Below are 22,438 nucleotides of genomic sequence, written 5' to 3'. Positions count from 1 at the left end.
GCCCGCCCCCCTCTCTAGGCGTCCGCATTTAATGGAGCGAGAGCTCTGGCGGCGGCGGGCTCTCCCTTGGCCCAGAGCAGCAGAGGAGCTAAGCCAGCATGTCCGGGACCCGAGCCTCCAACGACCGGCCCCCCGGCACAGGCGGAGTCAAGAGGGGGCGGCTGCAGCAGGAGGCAGCGGCGACAGGCTCCCGCGTGACCGTGGTGCTGGGCGCGCAGTGGGGGGACGAGGGCAAAGGCAAGGTGGTGGACCTGCTGGCCACGGACGCCGACATCGTCAGTCGCTGCCAGGTGCGGGCCCGGCGCCGAGTCCCTCCCTAACCCGCCCAGCGAGCCTCTCCCCTTCCCCGGGATCCGGACGAACCCCTTTCTCTTGGGCCCTGAGTGGGTCACAGCCTTTTGGATTCCTCCCTTCCAGGAGCGCCTTCCCCACTACCTAAACCCTCCCTTCCCACACACACCCTCTCACTCGTGGCCTCCCACCACCCACCCACCTCCTCCCCAGGGCAATGGCAGGAGCCCGAGCTAAAAATATAAGTTGCTGAGTTTGGGACATGGGATCCTCAGGATAGGGCGGTCCAGGGCAGTGACGGTGGGCCCTCCGGTGGGGAGAGCCCCAACGGGATGGGTCGAGGTGGCCTAAGCCGGCAGAAAACGGGGAGAGCTGCTTTCTCAGAAGGGGTGCCCCCCCTCCGAGAGTCAGCCAGGCAGAGGCGCGATGAAGATAGAGGTCTAACCCAGAGGAAAGCAGGGTCGGGCAGGGCCTGAGGCTGAGTTCAAAGAGGTCCTGGCTGACTGTGGAGAAGGCAGGAGCCGCAGATTTCCGGGCAGGGTGACCTAGTGACTGGTAGTGCTCAGAGAAGGCCAGAGACAGGCTCTGTGCTCTTGGCCAGCTGCAAAGTGCCCTGAGCACCCACATTTGTTCCGACTGGCTCTGGACAGTGGGTGGGTACTTCCTGGGGCCAGCAGTCGGGTCTGCGTGGGTCTCTGTGGTGCCGTGCTGCAGCTGACAGCCATACTGCCTCTGCGGTGTCAACCTCGGCACAGAGGGCTCAGTTTGAAGGAAGATAGTCTGTCATACTGGGTTTGGAGCCTCACTTATGGCTGCTGACCCAAATGAAGGCGGGGACACCTGCTTGAGTTCTTTCTCCCTGGTTCTGTGGCTTTCTTCTGAGTTCCCGGGGACCCCCAGCAGGGCTCAGGAGGCATGGCTTGGTTCTCCGGGCCACATCTGCCCAGCTGGGGATGAGGATTTCTGGAAGTTCTCCCAAGAATGAGGAGATAGCCCACTCTATTACCCTGTTCACCCCTCTCCCTTGAAGCCTCTAGGTCCTAAGGATAGACCTTGGGCCTCCTAATCCCTACACCTTGCATGCTTTGTCGAGCTCTGTGTGTGTGCAACTCCCAGTGGCCTGGAGTCCTGCCCTCTCCAGTGACCCAGCACTAAAGCCCCCACCCTCCCTCCCCCGGGGCCCTCTGCTCCTGCAGCACCTACAGTCTTTCCATACAACTTGCTGGTTTCGGTCAGCACGGTCAGAGAAGACCTGCAGTGAGCCTCAGTGGTCCCTGGCTCCGCCTCTGTCTGTGGACACAGTTCTGGGTGAAGATGGTCTATCCCTGCTCTATGCACAAGTCAGCATGACAGGTCCAGATCCCCGTTACTTGACAGGACTTTCAAAGATCACAGCAGGGCCACAGTCACCGACTCAGACGGGCTACCTCTCCCTCCCACCTAACCGCCCCAGTGGATCCAAACAGGTGTTCCCCTGAAGAATATGAGAGTAGAGACATGTCTCTCTTCCATCTCTAATGAACTAACAGGTCAGGGGCCTCCCATAGAGCTCCTCCACAGGTTAGGAAACTGAGGCTCAGAAAAGTCGAAGAACCAAACTAACTGTTCCTTTGAGTCCCTTCCAGCCTTTGTCACAAGCCACCATAATGGGACAGGCCTACCCTCTTCCCCCCACTTCATGGACAAGGCAACAGAGTCAGCTTTCCATTGGGTACCACTCAGCCCCCTCTGGAAGGCACCTCCAGTCCTTCCCCCGGGTACCCAGCCCTGGGACATTGCAAGCACTTGGTGACTCTGGTTCTCTGCACTTGTCCCTCCCCTTGGCAGGGACATCTTTGCTTGCCACTGGCCTCCCAAATCTTCCCTGACCTTATGTGCCTGTGGCCAGCCCGGTGTGACCAGAGGCTGACGGGGCGGGGGCTAGGTGAGCTGCCTCTGGCTTTGAAGGAGCGCATGAGCCAAATGAGGGCTCCCGAGGGCAGCCTGAAGCCTGGCCAGGGCTGGCAAATACGAGGATGCAGGCAAGTCCCCCGTAGTGAGCTGGCTGCCTTACAAGGCTATACAGCCCGCTGGGCTGCCCGTTCCTTGGGCGTCTGGAGAATGAGCTGTCCCACCACCTAACCCTCCATGCCAGTGTTGCTGTCCTCCAGATCTGGCTTCCCTTTTCGTGTCCACAGACACTTGTTGCTGGTCTCCACTACCCTGGGCTCTGACTCTGCCCAGCCCCGCCAACTGCCCTCATTTCTTGCTTTGCTACCTTGATAAACTGGGGGGTCTATGTGTCAGAATGCAATGCTGGAGCCCAGGATCACCCTCCAGCCAGCATCTCTGGCCTTGAGTCCTACCTGCATCCTTCTTTCTCCCTGTGTCCCTGCCCCACCCCTCCTGACACATGGGCAATCTTCCTCCACCCTGCATCCGAGGCTGCTGAGGGCTGCACTGTCTTCCTCTCTGATTCCACCCTCACTCGCCTCCGGGCCAGCCTTCCTGACCTCCTGCTCAGGGCACATTGCAGATCACGGCCATCACTGCCTCCTGTGCTGAGGGATTTCGTCTCTCTTCCTCTCCCTTGGAGTCCCAGGCACCTCTACTTCCCGTGACCTCCATCTTTCCTCCTCAGCGGCCTGACTGGCCAGCTGTGTCCAGATGCTCCCTCAGATGGGTCTGATGTACCTGTCACCTGGAGAGCGTGCTGGCCGCTATCTCCTCATGCATTCTGCTGCTAGTCTAGTCTCTCCCTTCTATGCCCACAGTAATCTTTCTCTGATACTTGCAGTAGCCTGCCTGGCACTGCCAGGCTGCCAGCCTGTTGGGATTTAAGACTCTTCTTCCGAGTGGTTGCAGGTTAGAATCCTCAGGGTGCTAGGGCATTGTCATCTGGCCATGTGCAATGCTAGGCTGTGGTGGGGGCTCTCTTGGTTTCTACCATGAGTCCATGTACCGTTCCCAAGTGGAGCAGAGGTCTTGTGGAAGGGCTGGCCCCAGGCAGCCACAGATAGCCATGGCTGTGACCACAAGGCTTGGAGTCCCAGAGCCTTCTCTAGTAGAGTGGCACACGGTGAGCTGAAGTTCCATGCTGGGACATGTCGTGCAGTCTGCAGGAGCTCTGGAGCGTCCTCCAAGGGAACATAATGGAGAAGGGGTGGTTTGGAGCCCAGGCTGCCCCAGGGGCCTCTGGAGGATAAGAAGGGCCACAGCCTTGTGCTGGGAATGCCTGGTGTTGATTCTAGAAGCAGGTCTCCCTGTGCCCACACTTGGTGATGGCTTTGATGGCCAAGCAGTGTCTCCAGAAGAGGACTCCCAGGGTCACATAGCCACACATCACCTTGGGAAGGACCTTCATATTCCTGTTCAAGCCTGTTTCTCCTTATAAGGAAAGAAGGGGGTGAGTGTGTGTCTGTGAGCCTGGACAGGAGCAGGACAATGGCTAGACTGTGGAGCTTGCGACTCGTTAGTGTCTAGGCTCGGTCCCACAAGCACATAGAGCACATGCTACCCAAGGCCTGAAGGGCAGCCAGAGCGCACAGAGGAGAGATGGGCAGTGGTGAGCTTGTGGTGTGCAGAAACCCCTGCAGGGCTGGAAGAGTTGAGGAGGAGCTGAGGTGAACCAGAAGCAGAGGTGCAGGAGCCCTGGGTGCTAAATGCCTGTTCCTTAGCTCGCCCTTCGTATGCACAGCACATTGACACATATGCCACTCGCACAGAGTCTGTTGTCTGTGAAGAGGCAGAGGTCCTGATTACGCAGGGGCCTTCTGGCTATCTCAGCCACCTCACTGTACCCTACCAGGGACCTACAGATAATCAGGCCAGAATAGGAACTATGTAGACTGGAAGGCAGGGGCCCAGAGCACCCCCTGGTGGAAGGCAAATGCCACAGCCCTGTGTTCAGGGACCTAGAGGACAAAGATAGGGAGAGGATTAGGAAGGCCTCCGACATCTGCTGTGGGTGCTCTGTGTGCATACTCGGCCTTCCTGGATGGAGGAGCCTAACTAGGCCTGGAGGTCTGTTCCAGGTCTCTGCCCAGCAGGGCCCTGGGGCAGTCCTGAAAAGAGACACGGGGACACTTGCTGGTTACACCCAGCCCTGAGGACCTCTGCTAAGCTCAGGGTCTTTGCACTGACAGGGCCCTGGATAGTCAGGAGGAGCTGTGTCCAGAAGGCCACAGACAGGATGACTGTAGGAAAAGCATTGTAGCCTTTGGGTGGGATCACAGGGCTGCGGGGGCAGGTGGGCTCTCCAGCTGCATGTTAGCCCTGGGTAGGCAGAGGAAAGGAGTGTTGGTTTCTGCAATGCATCCCAGTCAGAGGATGTCCCTACAGGGCCTGCATCCAGACTCTTCCCTGTCTCACACTGAAGATATAGGGTCGTAACTGCAGGGCAAAGCAGAGGTTGGGACCAAGTGGATCTGGAGCAGGATCTGGTCCCTCTTTGTCTTCCAAAGACAAGAGAGTCTTGTCTTAAACTCCTGGGCACCAGGGCCTGAGGGCTCTGGGTGACCAGCCAGGCTATCGAAGAGTGCTAGGGCCACTTCAGTGCACACAAAGTCCTCAGAACTGTGCTGTGGTGAAAAGCCTGGGAGGAGCCTAGATGTGCCAAGTGGCACTGCCGTCCATGCCCGGCAGGCTCCTGGATGCCCTAACCCTGGTGTGAGAGGTACAGATATCTTGAGGTATGTGCTTTGAGCTGTCCATGTAGCCGTTCCCCTTACCTGCCCAATGGTGAGAGGTGTCTTGGTGTGCCTTGGGCTGACCATGCCAAGGGTACTAGTCCACACCATTCACACTGTAAATGGAGAGGAGCTGCCCTTGCCGATGGGCCCTGAAGGCTGTGCCTGGGTGTCTGGTGTCTGTCTGCAAACATAGGCAGCTGGTCATCTTCCGGTGGACCCCCAGGAAGGGAGGCCTGAGCAGGTAGTTGGCTCTGACACCACAGGTCCTCCTTAGTGTTCAGCAACCCGTGGTCATGCTGAGAGAAGGCTTCCACAGTAGGGCAGGGCCATCGCGGGTCTTTGGGCTATTCCTGACACACACTGGCCAGTGCTGCTCGGGCACCGCTGAACTCATCCTGGTACTGGAGGGTCAGTGAGATCCTGAGTTCTAAGATGCCCTAGAGCAGCCCGAGGCTGGCACACCTTTCCATCCACCAGAGCTGGAGCCCACAGTGGCGTAGGTGGTGTTTACCCCCACCCCCACCGTGTAGAGCTCCACGGGGCCCTCAGGAACCTGCCCACGTAGGGAATTGATGAGCCTCAGAGACAGAGCTGACCTCTGCCTCTCCTCACCCAGTCAGTGTCCTGTATGGAAGCCACGTCTAATCAGCGGTACTAGGCAACTCTAAATGTCCCACACCCTTTAAAAGAGGTTGGTGACTCTCATCATGCCCAGATCGGACTGAATGTCTGGCCTGGGTTGGTAAAGTCAAAGAAACGGTGTGGGGGGTGCGGGTGGGGGGGGGATGTGGGGGGAGGGAGGGTCTCTTTCCTACATCTCCACCAACTGTCCCCTGCTTCGGGTCAGTCTAAGATCTCGATGGGAAGAGGGGGACTGTGACCCTGAGGCCTGCAGGGCTGCTGGAAGCCCAGTGTCCTGGGATGACGTATGCCTTAGCAATGGCCTGTGCTGGATGCCTGGGCACTGCAGTGGCTCTGGCACTGAGGTCATCTGATATCTGTTGGCCCCTGGTACGCATGCCTGTTCCTAGGCACCTGTGTTTACCCCCAACACAGACAGGCGGGTGCTTGCTGTCCGTGTCCCCAAGCCAGCTGACGTGGCCCTGGACACTCAGAGAGGGTGGGGAAGAGCATCCCTCCTGGGGTGTCTGGGTTCCCTGGGCCTGGCCACAGTGGGAGGTGGGATGGCCACCTTGCTGTCCCCGGAGGCCTGCCAGCCCAAGCAGAGCTTCTCCCCCTAGGCTCTGGGGCAGCCTGTCTTCTCTTGGGGCCTCAGTTTCCACATCTGTTCTTTGAGACCATCTTGACTGCCTCAGGCAGGAAACAGGATTGTGGGTGTTCACATATTGGGGGAATTAAAAGGCAGTGGCAGCAATTCTGCACTTGCTGTGGCAAAGCCAAGCATGGATACAGTCTCCAAACCCAAGTCTGCCACGGTCCCTTGTGGGCTTGTCCCCATGCTGATGGTGTGACTTTACAAGCTTAGGGGCAGGACACAGGCATCTGCTGTGCCTCACTGATGGCAAGTTCAAAGCCAGAGTTGCAGGCAGCCTCCCTCAGTTCCCACTTCCTTCACTCCCTGCCCACACATACTCTCTTCTTCCCGCTAGTTCCTCTGGGCCTCCTCTTCTTAGGCAGTTCCCGTCCAGCACGACACCTGTCCTGCTCCGGGTCATTTTCTCCTGCAGCCCAGGGTCACTATCACCTGCTCACAGAGGCTGTAAGGACAGACTGCCTGCTACCTCCAGTTTTCCTAAGGAGGTGCCCTCATGTGCCTAGAGCCACCCCAAGAATCAGGAGCTCCCTGTAAGTCACCTTCAGCTGAGGAGCCTCCCAGGCTGTCCCCACCCTTTGCACAGCCAACAGCTCCAGCAGAATTGTTTCAAAGGCTTCCGGACAGACTGTACAGCATGGCTTCTCTAATACTTGGGTGTCTGGGGTCCACACCATGAAGCTGACATCTAGCTGACCCGTCTCTGTCATCTACATGGTAATAAGCCTCCCAGAGGGCAGACAGGGAACTTAGGCATTCAGGTCTTGGGCCTACTCTTAAAATTCATGGGGAGTGAAGCCCTTGGAGGGAGAGCCCTTCCCCAGGGTCTCAGCATCAGCATCCTCGGCTGCCTAGCTCAGCAGGGCCTGGTAGATGTGATGCTTCTTACCCTAGTGCTTAGGGTAGTCAGGAAGGGAGGTGAACCTTCACTGAGGGTCCTGATTCAGTAGCTCCACCAGCAAGGTAAACAAAAGTGTCATGTGCCTGGCTGGTGTGTCTTCTGGGGCAGGGAGGGAGCTGGTACTGAGCCTGGGTCCCAAAGCTGCTGTGAGCAGTTAGGGAACCACAGCGCCATCTGCAGGTGGGATATGGCACTGCAGGCCATAACTTTCTCGACGTGTGGGTCATGATCTCCTTGGGGGATCGCATATCAGACGTCCTGCATATCAGACATTTACATGATGATTCATAACAGTGGGAAAATATGCTTATGAAGTAGCAACAAAATAATTTTAGGGTTGGGGGTCACCACAACATAAGGAATTTTTTTTTTGTTTGTTTGTTTTTTTGAGACAGGGTTTTTCTGTACAGCCCTGGCTGTCCTGGAACTCACTCTGTAGACCAGGCTGGCCTCTAACTCAGAAATCCGCCTGCCTCTGCCTCCCAGAGTGCTGGGATTACAGGCGTGCAGCACCACCGCCCGGCTTATAAGGAACTGTATTAAAGGGCCACAGCTTTAAGAAGGTTGCGAACCACTGCTCTAGAAGGCCCTTGTGCCTTGCTCCCCCCAGACCCACCAGCACACCCAAACTTCACGTTCCTGCTGGACAGAGACATGCTAAGGAGCCTCCCAGCCTCATGTGGGTGACAGGATACCACAGGCAAAGGCAAGGGAGCTTCAGTGACTCACGACCATGAGCCTCTGGGAGCCTGAGGACATGCTGTCCAGGGCGTGGCGCTGTGTGCTGTGGTCAGGTGACTGGCTAATGGCAGAAGGATGCTGGAGCCTGGCCCTCTCCTCAGCCAAAGCCCTATCGAGCTGGGCTACCCACAGCCAGCTTGAAGTCCCACAAGAAGGAGCCCCCAGAACAGGCTGACCTAGGAGTCGCCTGGTCCTTTCATCTTTACCCAGGGCGGGGCCTGGTGAGGAGGGCTGTGGGGTCTGAGTCTGCGCTGTCCACGGGAGTGTTCCTCACTCCTCCCTGGTGGAGAGGGGGGGGTCAGCAAGTCCACCTGCCAGGGCCGCACTAAGCCCTGCGAGCAGGCTGGGCCTGAGCACCTCCATCTAATCTCTGACCAATGCAGCATCAGACACTAACTCAGCCCAAGACCCTGACCATTGACCTAGACTCCCCGAGCTCTATCGCTGGACATCACTGGGGTCTTACGCACGATGTAGGGAGAGAGCTTGCTTTGGAGCGAGGCCAGGGTACTAGGCAGGCCCCTATGGGATACTCCTCAACACTCAGGAACCGGCAGCTCATTCTGGTCTCTGTTTCTAGGGGGGCAACAATGCTGGGCACACAGTAGTGGTGGACGGCAAGGAGTATGACTTTCACCTGCTGCCCAGCGGCATTATCAACACCAAGGCCGTGTCATTCATTGGTGAGTGCCGCTGCAGCCCAGCCTGACTTCCATAACCAGGATCCCAGTGTGTGTGTGTGTGTGTATGTGTGTGTTCAAGTTCATGGGTATGTTTGTATGTGTGCGAGTGAGTATGTAACACTGTGCCTTCAGAGTTCATGGGCCTGGGAACAGCCTGGGCACATATGCAGTAAGGTACTGCCCATCCAAGGCCAGCAGACAGCACAGGGCTGGCCCACTGTGTCAGAGCAGAGGAAGGGAATCTGCAGGGTAGGGGCTGGGGTGGGGAGAGTCAGAGCTCGGACTCCATAGAGCCCCTCCTCTCAAGCGCACACTGACTCTAGCCCTCCCAGTTCAGGGCCAGGATGGTGGTGATAGTCACCTTGCACAACAAGGAGCCCCAGCTATCGAGCTGGCCTGTCTCCGTGTGCTCGGTAGGGTGGCAGAGCAGGGCGCAGCCTGTCCTCTGGGAAGGCTGTAAGATACAACCCGCTTCTACTCATCCAGAACGTTCCTTGGTGGAGCAGCACAGTGGAGACACACATGACCCAGAACATGGCTGCTCAGCCCTGACAACAGGAGAGTGGCTGGCAGTTATCTGGGAGCTCGCTCAAGAGCAGAGGTGCCGTGCTCATGCGAAGGGTGCCCGCTCAGCGGGAGCACCAGGCCGTGCCGGACCTCGGCTTGCGACACTCCTCGCTCTGCTGCGGTGTTATTTCAAGACGCTGTGGCATTTGGGTGACCTTTCATGTCCACTGTGGCTTGTGTAATCTCTGAGTCACTCCGATCTGGACTGGTGTTCCACCTCCCTCTGCCAACCCTAAGATACCATGGCGAGCCCCGCGAGGCTGGCATAGGACTCCTCCTGAGGGCAACCGTGATCTCTGTTTGCCTGGCTCTCCTCAGTCCAGACCCTATCCCGCCAAGCCACGCGGTTTCAGCAGCCCGCGTCCCTCCCTCCGCCTGTGTGCACTTACTCCGAGGACCATGTATTTATTTTTCCGTGATAAAGGATAGCCCCTCGGGGCCTGTAGGGTCCTGGGAACCTTTAGGGTCCACATATCTCAGTGGTTCCTATTCTTATGGAACTGCCTCATCGAACCACAATTTACACATCATAAGATTCACCCATTGTGGGGGTTGGGGAGCAGAGAAGGAACCCAGCGGTTAAGAACACTGGCTGCTTTTCCAATTCCAAGCACACGTGGCAGCTTACAAGAGTCGGTAACTTAAGGCCCAGGATATCTGACACCCTCTTCTGGCCTCCATGGGCACCGGACACGTACGTCCAGACATATGCAGGCATAACACCCACATATATAAAATGCAGTACAATAAAATATTTTAAATTACCCACTGTAAAGTCAAGGCAAACAGTTGATTCCAGAATGTTCTGCTCACTCAGAAGTCCTTGTCACTGAGGCAGTAGTTTAGATTGTGTTGTTTTTCTTTGCTTTGCTTTTGAGGTGGGGTCTCGTGTAGTCCAGGCCAATCCTGAACCCTCTCCAAAGCCAAGCCTAGCCTTGGCTTATCCTCACACGGAGAAGTGGGTTGATTTGAGAATTCAAGAACCCAGACTGGCTCCAAACTCATGATCCTCCTGCCTCAGCCTCCCAAGTGCTGAGACTCTGGGCCTGCATGTCATGCTTCCAGTGGGCTTTAAGCGGCTGTTCTGAGATCAGAGTCATATCCCCCTAGAACGGGATGCAATCTGGTGTGCTGGGCAGAGAAGGCTAGCCCTGGAGGCATGCATGGAGTGGGAGCTGCAGGAGCAGGGGACTGGGGCCCCTGGCTTCCTTACTTTTGGGCTAGAAAGAGGGCTTCCTGCTAGGCTGGCCTGGAGCAGGCGGCTCGTGGGTTTGGGACTTGGGCTGTGTTTGAAGTTCAGTCCCTCCTCTCTGGTTTATGGTAGTCACCAGGTCACCACATGGAAGACAGCCTCCTCTCTGGTTTACAGTGGTCACCAGGTCACCACAGGTCACCACAGCCTCCGTTCCTATTTGCCTTCTGTTGCTGAAGCAAGCTGACTAAAAGCAACTTGTGAAGGAGAGAGTTTATTTGGCTTACATTTCCAGGTCACAGTTCATCACTGAAGGAAGCCGGGTCAGGAACTTAAGTAGGATCTGAAACAAAAACCAAAGAGGAATTCTGCTTACTGGCTCTCACTCTCTGGATCATTTATGCCCAGCTCTGTCTGTCTGTCTATCTGTCTATCTGTCTATCTGTCTATCTATCTATCTATCTATCTGTCTGTCTGTCTGTCTGTCTGTCTGTCTGTCTATCTATCTATCTATCTATCTATCTATCTATCTATCTTTCTCATTCTTTAAGTTTTGGTATGTAGATCAGGCTAGCCTTCAGTCATAGAGATCTACTGTGCGTCTCCCTCTAGGCTGCTGTGATGGAAGGCATGCTGCACCGTGCCCAGCCTCGGCTAACTTTCTTACACTGCCCCTGCCTAGGAATGGCGTCGCCCACACTGAGCGAGGGCCGTTTACATCAACTAGCAATTGGGACATGCTCACAGGCCATGATCGAGGCAGTTCTTCAGCTGAGGTCTCTGCTTCCTGGGTGACCTAGGCTGTGTCAAGTTAAAAGCTAAGCCTTTTAAGGGTCTCCGTAACTGCCCTTGCCACACGCCAGCTGGGGCTGAGTGCCTGCTCCCCCAGACACCCCATCTGCCCGTGTTTCAGGGTGCTTAGACCTCCTGACAGCTCATCCCTGTGGCACTAAGGAACATCCAGCGTTTGACATTCACAGCTCTGTCCACTCTCCCTGCAGAGGCCTCTCTACCCTCTAAAATGTGTCAGATATAAAAAGTCGCTGTCACCATCTGGGGCAGGCTCAGTGCTCAGTCCTTCTGGGGCTTGAGACTTAGGGAGATCACACCGCCATCTACAGAACTTTCCATTCCCCACACCAACACTATGGAGCCCTAAACCCCAGTCCACTGTCCACCCTCTGCTCCCCCAGGGTCCAGAAGCTGATACTACACTCTGTCTTCATGAGGGTGGCAACTTGAGACCTCACCTACGTGGGTTGTAGGGTCATATTTTCTGTGTCTGAGCCCAGTGTCCCTGAGTGGAACTGTGCTGTTGCATGCGATAGAATGACTGTATCCATCACCCGGGTCTGGGCAGTGGCGTTGCTTGCCCTTGCAGCCTGCCGATCCCATTTGAATGTTACTAGTCATGAGTCCGTGCCCTGTGTTGCAGGCAATGGTGTGGTCATCCACTTGCCGGGCTTGTTTGAAGAGGCAGAGAAGAACGAGAAGAAAGGTAGGCCTTCCATGACCTTGCCCCACTCGCTGGCTGCTCACTGTGTGCCAGTTCTGCAGAGCAGACAGCAGGGCAGGAGCTGGGCAGTCCAGACTCTCTAAAACTGCCTCCAGCGTCACAGGCCCCTAGGTTTTCAGGATGCAGGACATCCAGGAAGGGGGCTGGAGAAAGAGGAGCGCTAGCATGGCTGTGGTGTCTTGTGCTGGAGCCCAGGGGCCACAGCATGTAGCAAGCACCAGAGCAGGCAGTGGCCGCTGTGCAATGCATGTGGTCCCTCGGAGCCAACGGTGCTGAGGGGCGTGGCCCTCAGCACCCAAGAGTGCACACATCTGTCATCTCTGCCATATCCCTCCCTGCAGGGCTGAAGGACTGGGAGAAGCGGCTCATCATCTCTGACCGGGCTCACCTTGGTAAGGTTCCCATGGGCCTGGGGTTGGCCCCTCCTTGCCCCTCCATAGCACAGACCTCAGGACCTGGAGGGCCGCCTGGGGCCACGTGCTGCTGAGCCTTATTCTTTTTAATGAGCCTTAGGGTCGCAGCGAGGTCAAAGCCGGCCGGGGTCCTACTTGGTCACCCCTATGTGGATCCCGGGACTCTGGAAACCCGGTTCTGCTCGCAGCCAGGCACCACTGGCCCCTTCTCCTGACACCATACAGAAAATGAGGTCCCTAACAAACCCCTGCCCTCTCTCCTCTCCTGCCCACGTGCCCGCTGCTGGCGACAGTGTTCGACTTCCACCAGGCAGTGGACGGGCTACAGGAAGTACAACGCCAAGCACAAGAGGGGAAGAAGTAAGTTCCTCCTGCCACCCTTCTTCCTCTTCCCGGGGACTTCCAGTTCCACATCTTGGTGGCCCGGGTGCAGGTCCCGTCTGAGCAGGAGAGCCGCACCACCCCCACCCCCATCATCAACCAATTTAGGGGTCCTGTGAGAATAAACCCTGCAAGGACAACAGAGTAGTCCAGCCTTGGGGGGGTCACATCCTGACTTTGTTAGCTGCCACTGCCACCTCCTGCCACGGCTGCACCACCCTGAGCACGTGCACATCCCACAGGGAAACACGACAAACACTGAACAGGCCTGACTGCCCCTGCTTGGCCAACAGCCACTGCAGCGCCTGATTCCCACTCCTGCCCAAGTGATGCCCGGCCTTCTGCCCATGCAGAAATGTTAGTGAGAATTCCAGATGTGCCAGGGATGCAGGTGGGAAGCTGTCAGCGCCCCCCCATACACACACACACTCACACATAGTCACACATATACACACACTTACACACACTGCACAGGTGCACAATGCACACGTCAAGGCACATTGCTTCCACAACTCTGCATATATTCATGAGCGTGTGTTTGCATGTGCACACGGGTACACAGGTGCCTGCACACATGCATGATGAACACAAACGTTCACATTCACGAGCATGCCATGTGTACTTGCTCTTGTGCAGGTACATTACTCACATGGTGCACATGCAGTCACATATACACACTAGCACAAGCACACTTTTACGTGAACACACACAAGACCCAGGTGGTGGTATTAGGCCAAGGCACTAATGCCAATGTTTAGACACGGACAGGGGAAGCCCTGATGTGGGAGCCCTGGGCTCTCTTCCCCACCCACCCTGCACCCTGCACCCTGCTGCGTACACTGCTGCATACACTGCTGCGTACACTACTGCTTACACTGCTGCTTACACTGCTGCATACACTGCTGCTTACACTGCTGCTCACACTGCTGTGTACACTGCTGCTTACACTGCTGCTTACACTGCTGCATACACTGCTGCTTACACTGCTGCTCACACTGCTGTGTACACTGCTGCTCACACTGCTGCGTACACTGCTGTGTACACTGCTGCGTACACTGCTGCGTACACTGCTGCTTACACTGCTGCGTACACTGCTGCGTACACTGCTGTGTACACTGCTGCTCACACTGCTGCTTACACTGCTGCGTACACTGCTGTGTACACTGCTGCGTACACTGCTGCATACACTGCTGCTCACACTGCTGCTTACACTGCTGCGTACACTGCTGCGTACACTGCTGCGTACACTGCTGCGTACACTGCTGCTCACACTGCTGCGTACACTGCTGCGTATACTGCTGCTCACACTGCTGCGTACACTGCTGCGTACACTGCTGCGTACACTGCTGCTCACACTGCTGCGTACACTGCTGTGTACACTGCTGCGTACACTGCTGCTCACACTGCTGCTCACACTGCTGCGTACACTGCTGCGTACACTGCTGCGTACACTGCTGCATACACTGCTGCGTACAATGCTGTGTACACTGCTGCGTACACTGCTGCATACACTGCTGCTCACACTGCTGCATACACTGCTGCGTACACTGCTGCTCACACTGCTGCGTACACTGCTGCGTACACTGCTGCTTACACTGCTGCGTACACTGCTGCGTACACTGCTGCTCACACTGCTGCGTACACTGCTGCGTACACTGCTGCTTACACTGCTGCATACACTGCTGCTTACACTGCTGCGTACACTGCTGCGTACACTGCTGCTTACACTGCTGCGTACACTGCTGCTCACACTGCTGCTTACACCGTCCTCATGGCCTTGCAGTGGCTGAGCCTCCAGCCCCCGCTGCTGCTGCTGCTGCTGGGTGGCCTTCTTCTCACCCTCTGGCCTTGATTCCTGGGATGGCCGCGGGTCTGCCGGAAGCTGGGTGGGATGAGCCGGGCTCCTCAGCAGCACCCACTCTGCATCTTCCAGTATCGGCACCACCAAGAAGGGAATCGGACCAACTTACTCCTCCAAAGCTGCCCGGACAGGCCTCCGCATCTGTGACCTCCTGTCAGATTTTGACGAGTTTTCTGCCAGGTAGGTCTGCCCACCCCTCCCACAGCCCAGGGGTAAGACACGGAAAGGTGGTGGTAGACGGGCTGGGAAACAGAGCAATCAGGTCCAGTCTCAGAGGGTCATGGTGAGGGTCGTCGGGTCCAGTGCGGGTCATCAGAGGGTCACGGTGAGGGTTGCCTGCACAGATTCAAGATCCTGGCCCACCAGCACCAGTCCATGTTCCCCAACCTGGAAATTGATGTGGAAGGTCAACTCAAAAGGCTCAAGGTAAACTAGGCCAGGCACTGGGGAAGCATGTGGGGGCGGGGCAGACCTGGGCGGAGCACAGCAGTCCCTGCAGGCACTGCTGCTGGCTTTGGACTCTCCTGCAACCTCACATGGTTGCGCGGTCCTCTCAGGGTTTTGCTGAGCGGATCAGGCCCATGGTTCGAGATGGTGTCTACTTCATGTACGAGGCTCTCCATGGCCCTCCCAAGAAGATCCTGGTGGAAGGTGCCAACGCCGCCCTGCTTGACATAGATTTCGGTGAGCCCTCCACCACGCAGGTCTATCCTGAGGGGCTCCAACAACTTTCGTATCTACCGGGGACTCTAAAAACTCATGGAACAGCCGAGTGAAACGGGCCACCTCCCACTTGCCACAAGGATCTCATTGTCCTGTCTGCCTAAATTCATCTACATAAGGGAGCATCAACATGAGGTTGAACCAAGATGTGGGAATTGGGACGGAGAAGCCAGATGTGGGTCAAGAGAGCCTCGCAAGGCCAGGATCCGCAGATCTCTAGCCCCATGGCACGCCAGTCTTCTGCCCTGTTGTTGGGGAAGCCAGGCCACCTCTGTACAGGCTCCTGTGTGACTTCCATAGCATCCCACTTAGGCCACTGCCCCAGGAGAGCCCCCAGACTGCTGGCCGTGTGATCCCCACAGAGCAGTGGCTCTCAATTTTCCTAATGCTGTGACCCTTTAACATAGTCCCTCATGTTGTAGCGACTCCAACCATAAAATTATTTGACACTTGAAATTTTGCTACTGTTACCAATGTAAATGTAAATGTGCATTTTCTGATGGTCTTAGGCAACTCATGTGATCATTTGATCCCCAAATGGGTCATTTGATCCCCAAAAGGGGTCACAACCAACAGGTTGAGAACCACCGCCACAGAGGGACTCCAACTGCCCTTTGCTGAAAAGGCCTCTTGGGCCCTGGGATCTGCACAGGGTAATGAGTGTCCACTGACTGTTCTCTCCTGCAGGGACCTACCCCTTTGTGACGTCTTCCAACTGCACTGTGGGTGGTGTGTGCACCGGCCTGGGCATCCCGCCCCAGAACATAGGTGATGTGTACGGAGTAGTAAAGGCCTACACCACCCGTGTGGGCATTGGGGCCTTCCCCACAGAGCAGATCAATGTGAGTTCCAGCACTGGGGTGGAATGGGATATTTGGGGTTGTGTCAGGTGGAGCCGTAGGTATGTGGGGGAGGGAGGGCCCTGCTGAACATTCTCCATGTCCGAGTGGTGACTTTTTACAGTACAAGCTCAGAGGTGAGGTGTTAGAGGCTTTGAAGGCCAGTCCGGCCCAACCAACCCCATCAGCAACACACTTCATAAAAGGGGTGTGTGTGCATGTGTGTGCTCGCTTGCGTGCGTGAGTGCGTGCGTGCGTGCGTGTGTGTGTGTGTGTGTGTTCACAACCCCATTTTTCTATCAAGTATATGCCCACAGACAAGTGGGAAGTCTTCAGTACTAACTTAGAGGCTGAAAGCAGTGCCCTTGTTCCCACCTTTCTGGCCTTGGGAGAATTTCTGGAAGCTACTGAGGCCTCAGAATCTTCTCCCTGGCCTTCCTCACCTGACCTTACATGACACCTGATTGGAATGAAACATGGCTCTTGTCCCAGGAAAGGGAAATGTTTGAGAGAGCCTGCGGTGGGCTATGTTTAGGGTGGGAGATAAATCACACCCCACCCCAAGTTGCAGGACAATCCCCCGCTCTCACTTGCCCACACTTAAACAGGATAGAGGAGCTGGGTGGCCTGTGCCTCCACACACAGGCTGGGCTTCCGGAACGAGTGCTGCTTTCCCAGAGCCATATTGGGGAGCAAAGCCCTGTGTGAGTCCTCAGCTGGAAGAGGATGGAGAGGAGAGGAGGCCAGGAGCACAGGAGACAGGCGGGTGCACGCCATGCCTGAGCTGGCCAGTACCCAACATGGCGGGCACAGACGGTCCTTTCTTCTCCCACAGGAAATTGGAGATCTGCTGCAGAACCGTGGCCATGAGTGGGGGGTCACCACAGGCAGGAAGAGGCGCTGCGGCTGGCTGGACCTGATGATCCTCCGATATGCTCACATGGTCAATGGCTTCACTGCGTAAGCAGCCCTTCTGAAAACTCAGGGTTAGGGTTAGGGCTAAGGTTAGGGCTAGGGCTAGGGCTAAGGCTAGGGCTAGGGTTAGAGCTAGGGTTAGGGCTATGGCTATGGCTATGGCTAGGGCTAGGGCTAGGGCTAGGGCTAGGGCTAGGGCTAGGGTTAGGGTTAGGGTTAGGGCTAGGGCTAGGGCTAGGATTAGAGTTAGGGTTAGGGCTAGGGTTAGGGCTAGGGCTAGGGCTAGGGTTAGGGTTAGGGCTAGGGCTAGGGCTAGGGCTAGGGTTAGGGTTAGGGTTAGGGTTAGAGTTAGGGTTAGGGCTAGGGTTAAGGCCAGGGTTAGGGCTAGGGCTACGGCTAGGGTTAGGGCTAGGGTTAGCGTTAGGGTTAGGGTTAGGGTTAGGGTTGGGGTTCGGGTTAGGTTTAGGGCTAGGCCTAGGGCTAGGGTTAGGGTTAGGGTTAGGGCTAGGGCTAGGGTTAGGGTTAGGGTTAGGGCTAGAGCTAGGGTTAGGGCTAGGGTTAGGGTTAGGGCTAGGGTTAGGGTTAGGGTTAGGGTTAGGGTTAGGGTTAGGGTTAGTGTTATGGTTAGGGCTAGGACTAGGCACCATCAAAGCTGCATCACATAGGAATCTTCTTCCTCCCAAAGGCCGCAGTGCAAGTGGAACTCCTCTCAGGGGCCGGGACCCAACATCTGTGTGGAGTCTTTCCATCTAACCAAGCTTCCCAAAGTGAGGCCAACACCAGGGACTAACATGGAAGCTATAGGTGTGGAACAAACCTAGACAGGGTCACACTTCCATCCTGACCCATCCAAAGTCACTGTGATGGTCACGTGAGAGTTGGTGTGACGCTGCCCAGGTGTGGGGCCAAGTGCAAGGTGAGGCTGACCCTGAGCTGAAGGGCCAGGCCCAGGACAGAGCATGCTCAAGGACGGCCATCTCTGGGAGTCATTGAGCACCGTGCACAAGCAGACGTGGCCACTTGTTTTGTCTGTAGGGCTCAGGGACATCCTACAAAGTACAGTGGTAGTCTCTAAGCCAGAAGAACGGGCATTTCTAGAACATTCATCCCACAGGCAGAACTCTGAGAGGGAGTTGGGAAGCAGATAGGCAGGCAGGGCTCCGGGTGCCTTCCGAAGGGTATGGGGCCGACTCAGCCTCACAGCTCCTGTGCACAACTGGGAACTGGCTTAACGCCCCTGAGGATACAGGAGCCCAGTGAGAAAGGCCCCCTCAGAGAATGTGAAAGCCTCCCACAGTCAGGAGGCATAGGTGGAAGGGCTCAAGGTTGTGTATGGACCTAGAGCAAGGCATCCCTCCACCCACAACAGGGGCCTTCCCGGGTCCCCGATCCCTATGGGCCTGTGAGAGAAAGCCTCCAAGGATGCTCTCAATTGGGTTACTAGAACAATTTCCTTCAGGAGTATCAGGGAGCACAGGGTAGACCGCAGGTCTTTGCAAAGGTCTGATTGCTTAGGACCCTCTCCTGGGACAGAGTGAGACTTCCTAGGATGCTGGCTTCCCTGTCTCATCTCTAGTTTGGTAAAAGGGCCAAAGCTTCCCAACCAGCACTGGACAGTCTCTGGTGGTTTGAAGACAACCAGAGCCTTCCTGGGTGGGAAAAGAATTTCTAGGTAGCTGTTAACGTGTGGCAGGGGAAGAAGTAGCTGAGACCTTGTGACGTGATGCAGGGTAGCACGGGTTTGCACCCCACATCCAGCCTGAGAAGGCACAGCCAGATGAACTCTACTGATGGAGTGTGTGTAGAAAGAGGGGAGCAAAAGAAGGGAGTGGGGGGAGGGAAGAAACTTCGGTACAAAGCTGTTCTGAAGAAGGCCAAGAAAGGCCACTGCCGTATTGCTCTGGAGTGATGCTTGAGCAGATGCATCCTGGGAAAGTGGGTACCGTGCTCTAGCAGTAGGCCCCACAAGCCGTGCTACAGGGCAAACATGGTAAGAGCATCGGGCAGAGGAGGCACCCGCTGGCAAGAGAGAAAGCCCAGAGTCCAGCGATGCTCTCTAGGTAGGGGACATAAACAGCAGATTCGGGACTCCGCCCAGAGGCAGGCGGTCCTCTAGCCTGTTCAGTGATTGCGCTGGGGGAAATCCCCTCACCTTTACTGTGCTCAGTGCATACTACAGGAGAAAGGGGAGGGCAGAAACAAGTCAGAAGCAATGGCAGCATACTGTTTCTCCATCTTGTCTGTATCTTGTTTTGGGTACAGGCTGGCATTGACCAAGCTGGACATCCTGGATGTCCTGAGCGAGATTAAAGTTGGCATCTCCTACAAGCTCAACGGGAAGAGGATTCCCTATTTCCCTGGTATGTGAAGCAAAGCAAACCTGAGTTTTCTTGGCTTCTGAGTTTTTCTTGGGATATGTCTTGAGCATTAGAATAGACATTCACTAATTTTTAGGTGACTAGGAGAGGTCATCTGTTTTTAGTCTCTCAGTTTCTTGGGGAGACCTGGTCTAACTCTGGGAAGCCTCAGGCCTTCTAGTGCCTTGGAAATGTGTTGGGACAGGGCTGAAAGTTTGCTGGGAGCACCCTGGTACCCTCACTAGCCTCAGAAAGGCCCGCCCCAGGGAGATGGACAGCCTGGAGACTCAGGAGACATGAGCTGCCCTGAAAACCTTAGGTCTCTAGGAAAATGCATTTCAGATGAGAAAACCTGCCCCATGAGCGGATTCCTTTTTCTTTTATTTTCTGGTGCTGGGGATAAAATTCAGGGCCTAGCCTATGCTAACAGGTGCTTAGTCCCAAAGCTGTCTGCTCACCCCTGAGTGACACTTAGGGTCTGGCCAGGCTCCTGTGCCTCTGGGCCCTGTCTTTTCTTTCTTGTTCTTTTCTTTTCTTTTCTTTTTTTCTTTATTTTGTTTGTTTGTTTATTTATTTATTTATTTATTTATTTATTTATTTATTTATTTTGGTTTTTCGAGACAGGGTTTCTCTGTGTAGCCCTGGCTGTCCTGGAACTTACTCTGTAGACCAGGCTGGCCTCGAACTCATAAATCCACCTGCCTCTGCCTCCCAAGTGCTGGGATTAAAGGCGTGCACCACCAACACCTGGCAGCCCTGTCTTTTCTTAAACTCAGGGATATTTTCCTGGCTTTTGGTTTCTTGTCTGGAATATGTCCGTCAGCCTCAGGTCAGAAGCAGATCTTGTCAACTGAGACTCCCTCCCCTGCAGCACATTGTAGGCAAACTGCCTCTTGCCGGCCACTTCCAAAAAAACCCAGACAGACTGCCCTGTCCCTTGGCTGTGGAGCCATGTGCATCCTTGAGGCCTGGGTGGTGGACCCTACTGACCTCTGACCTCTGAAAGGATGATGCTTCAAGTTTATAGAGTCTTGCTGATGGCTCTGGGCTCTGTGGCAATGTGGGGTACCCAGGAAAGGTACTGTCTGGCTCTGAAGCCTTATAAAAGGTTGCCCATCCCAGCATCTTCCATTATCAAGGGGTGATGTGTCAACTGTGAGCCATGGGATCCCAGCAGAGTTGGGTGTCCCAAGCAGGAAGAACCATGCACCTTTAAGGATACCTTGGCTTCAGGATTCTAGAATCCCTTATAGTGTCCAGTTGTGCCTTAGACTTTCTCTGCTGACAATCCTGTGGCTACTCAGCAGATGCCAGTGTCTCAGAACTGGCCATGCTTTCTGGCTAGGAGGGGCACAGCCAATGTTTGAGCCCCACAGCAGTCCCCTGATCACTGCCCAATGCTGAAAAGTCGGCAGGGCCACCCGTCCTGTCCTCGGGAGTGTCCTGTCTGCCAGGTCACCAGGTAAGAAGGCAGCCATCTCCACAAGCAGGATAGTCCATGGGACCCTGCTGAGCCCACCCTCTCCCACCCACAGCTAACCAGGAGATACTGCAGAAGGTGGAGGTGGAGTATGAAACACTGCCTGGGTGGAAAGCGGACACCACGGGGGCCAGGAAGTGGGAGGACCTGCCCCCGCAGGCCCAGAGCTATGTGCGCTTCGTGGAGAATCACCTGGGTGTTGCAGGTGGGTTCCTCCTGCCCCACGCCCTCAGCCTTGGATACCCTGAAGGTCCTGTACCCAACACAAGGCCTAGTGAGAAATAAGAACCCCCAGGCGGTAACCACAGGAATGGAACAGACAAGAAGAGGTGGAGTTGGGAACAGGTGCCATCTGGGGTAGGACATTTCCATGGCTCCAGCCAGTGACTCAACCTAGGGTGTAGCCTAGGGTATAAAAAGCAGGCAGTATGTATGTGCCCTGTCATCCTGATATATCCAGAAGGTTCAGGGTGAATCCCTATGGCTCAGGCAAGGAGAGGCACAGGATAGGAGCTGCTTTCTGCTGCCCTAGGAAGAATGACCCATTATGGGGCCCACTGTGCAGTTTTCAATGCTCCTTTTCTGGGGCAGGAAAGGCGGCTCAGAAGTTAAGAGCCATGCTGCTCTTGCATGGACAAGGTTTGTTTGGCTTTCAGTACCCACATATCAGCTCACAGCTGTCTATAACTCCAGTTCCAGGGGATCCTATGTGCTCTTCTGACCTCTGTGGCGTGTGTGTGTGTATGTTGCATATACATGCATGCAGGCAAAACACTTATACACATAAAATAAAATTCTAAAAATCTAAAAATGACTATTTAAAAAACAACACTCTGCCTGGTGAACAGAAAGCTGCTTTGCCAGAGGAATGAACTGCTATGCTATAACATTGAGGGACGTTTTTAAAAGTGTGTGGCCGTGTATACAGAGGCAGACAGCAGCCTGGGGCTCGCCCTCAGGAACACTGTCTACACTGTGTGACAAAGATAAGCTTTGCCATTGGTCTAGAGCTCCCCAGTGGGCCGGGCTTGCTGGCCAGTGAGCCCCAGGCTCCACCTCCCTGGACCTGCAATTATCAGGGTACTCCACCAGGCTAGCATTGTAACCTGGGCTCTTGGGATCAAACTCAGGTTCGTGTGCTTTTGAGGAAGCTCTCGTCTTCCCTCTGAGAAGGGTCTGTGCTCATGGTCTCTCTTCTGTGCTCTGCTCCACTGCCTTTCAGTCAAATGGGTCGGCGTTGGAAAGTCCAGAGAGTCCATGATCCAGCTGTTTTAGATGGCAAGCAGAAGCTGGCAGGCCACACTGCACTTCCCACCACGAGGGACAGCCGCAGCCAAGACCCTCAGCAGTACCACCGACACCGTCAACCAAACAATCAGAAGCTATTTTCCATACTTTTATTTTTCTATGTATGTTTTCAGCTTGGCCCACTGAATTCTACAACAGTTTTAAATGTGTGAAATCAACACTGTGTACATTTTTTTAAAATCTGCTTTTAAAATGAGCCTAAGTGCTCGTAACAGAGGCCTTCAATGACTGATTGTCACACGGTATGTGTTCTTGGAGCCATGTCATAATAAACATAGCCAGGGGTCACTGAGCCACCGAGAGGTCACTACACCCGTTCTGACTTCA

At 55.3% G+C, this 22,438-nt stretch overlaps 1 protein-coding gene across 1 annotated transcript; it reads left to right on the top strand.

The window, feature by feature from the left end:
- Adss1 (adenylosuccinate synthase 1) lies at positions 1–22,438 on the top strand. Its single transcript, XM_052184927.1, has 13 exons — positions 1–290; positions 8,457–8,559; positions 11,754–11,816; positions 12,176–12,226; positions 12,541–12,607; positions 14,562–14,669; positions 14,834–14,915; positions 15,047–15,173; positions 15,900–16,054; positions 16,887–17,011; positions 19,229–19,326; positions 20,859–21,008; positions 22,026–22,438. Exons 1-13 carry the CDS (start codon positions 99–101, stop codon positions 22,076–22,078), a joined length of 1,374 nt encoding a protein of 457 aa, XP_052040887.1. The 5' UTR covers positions 1–98; the 3' UTR covers positions 22,079–22,438.

Source organism: Apodemus sylvaticus, chromosome 6, assembly GCF_947179515.1.
Source record: "Apodemus sylvaticus chromosome 6, mApoSyl1.1, whole genome shotgun sequence".
NCBI classification, from domain to species: domain Eukaryota; kingdom Metazoa; phylum Chordata; class Mammalia; order Rodentia; family Muridae; genus Apodemus; species Apodemus sylvaticus.
Note: the sequence above shows the minus strand (reverse complement) of the source record. Positions and strands in the feature narration are given on the sequence as shown.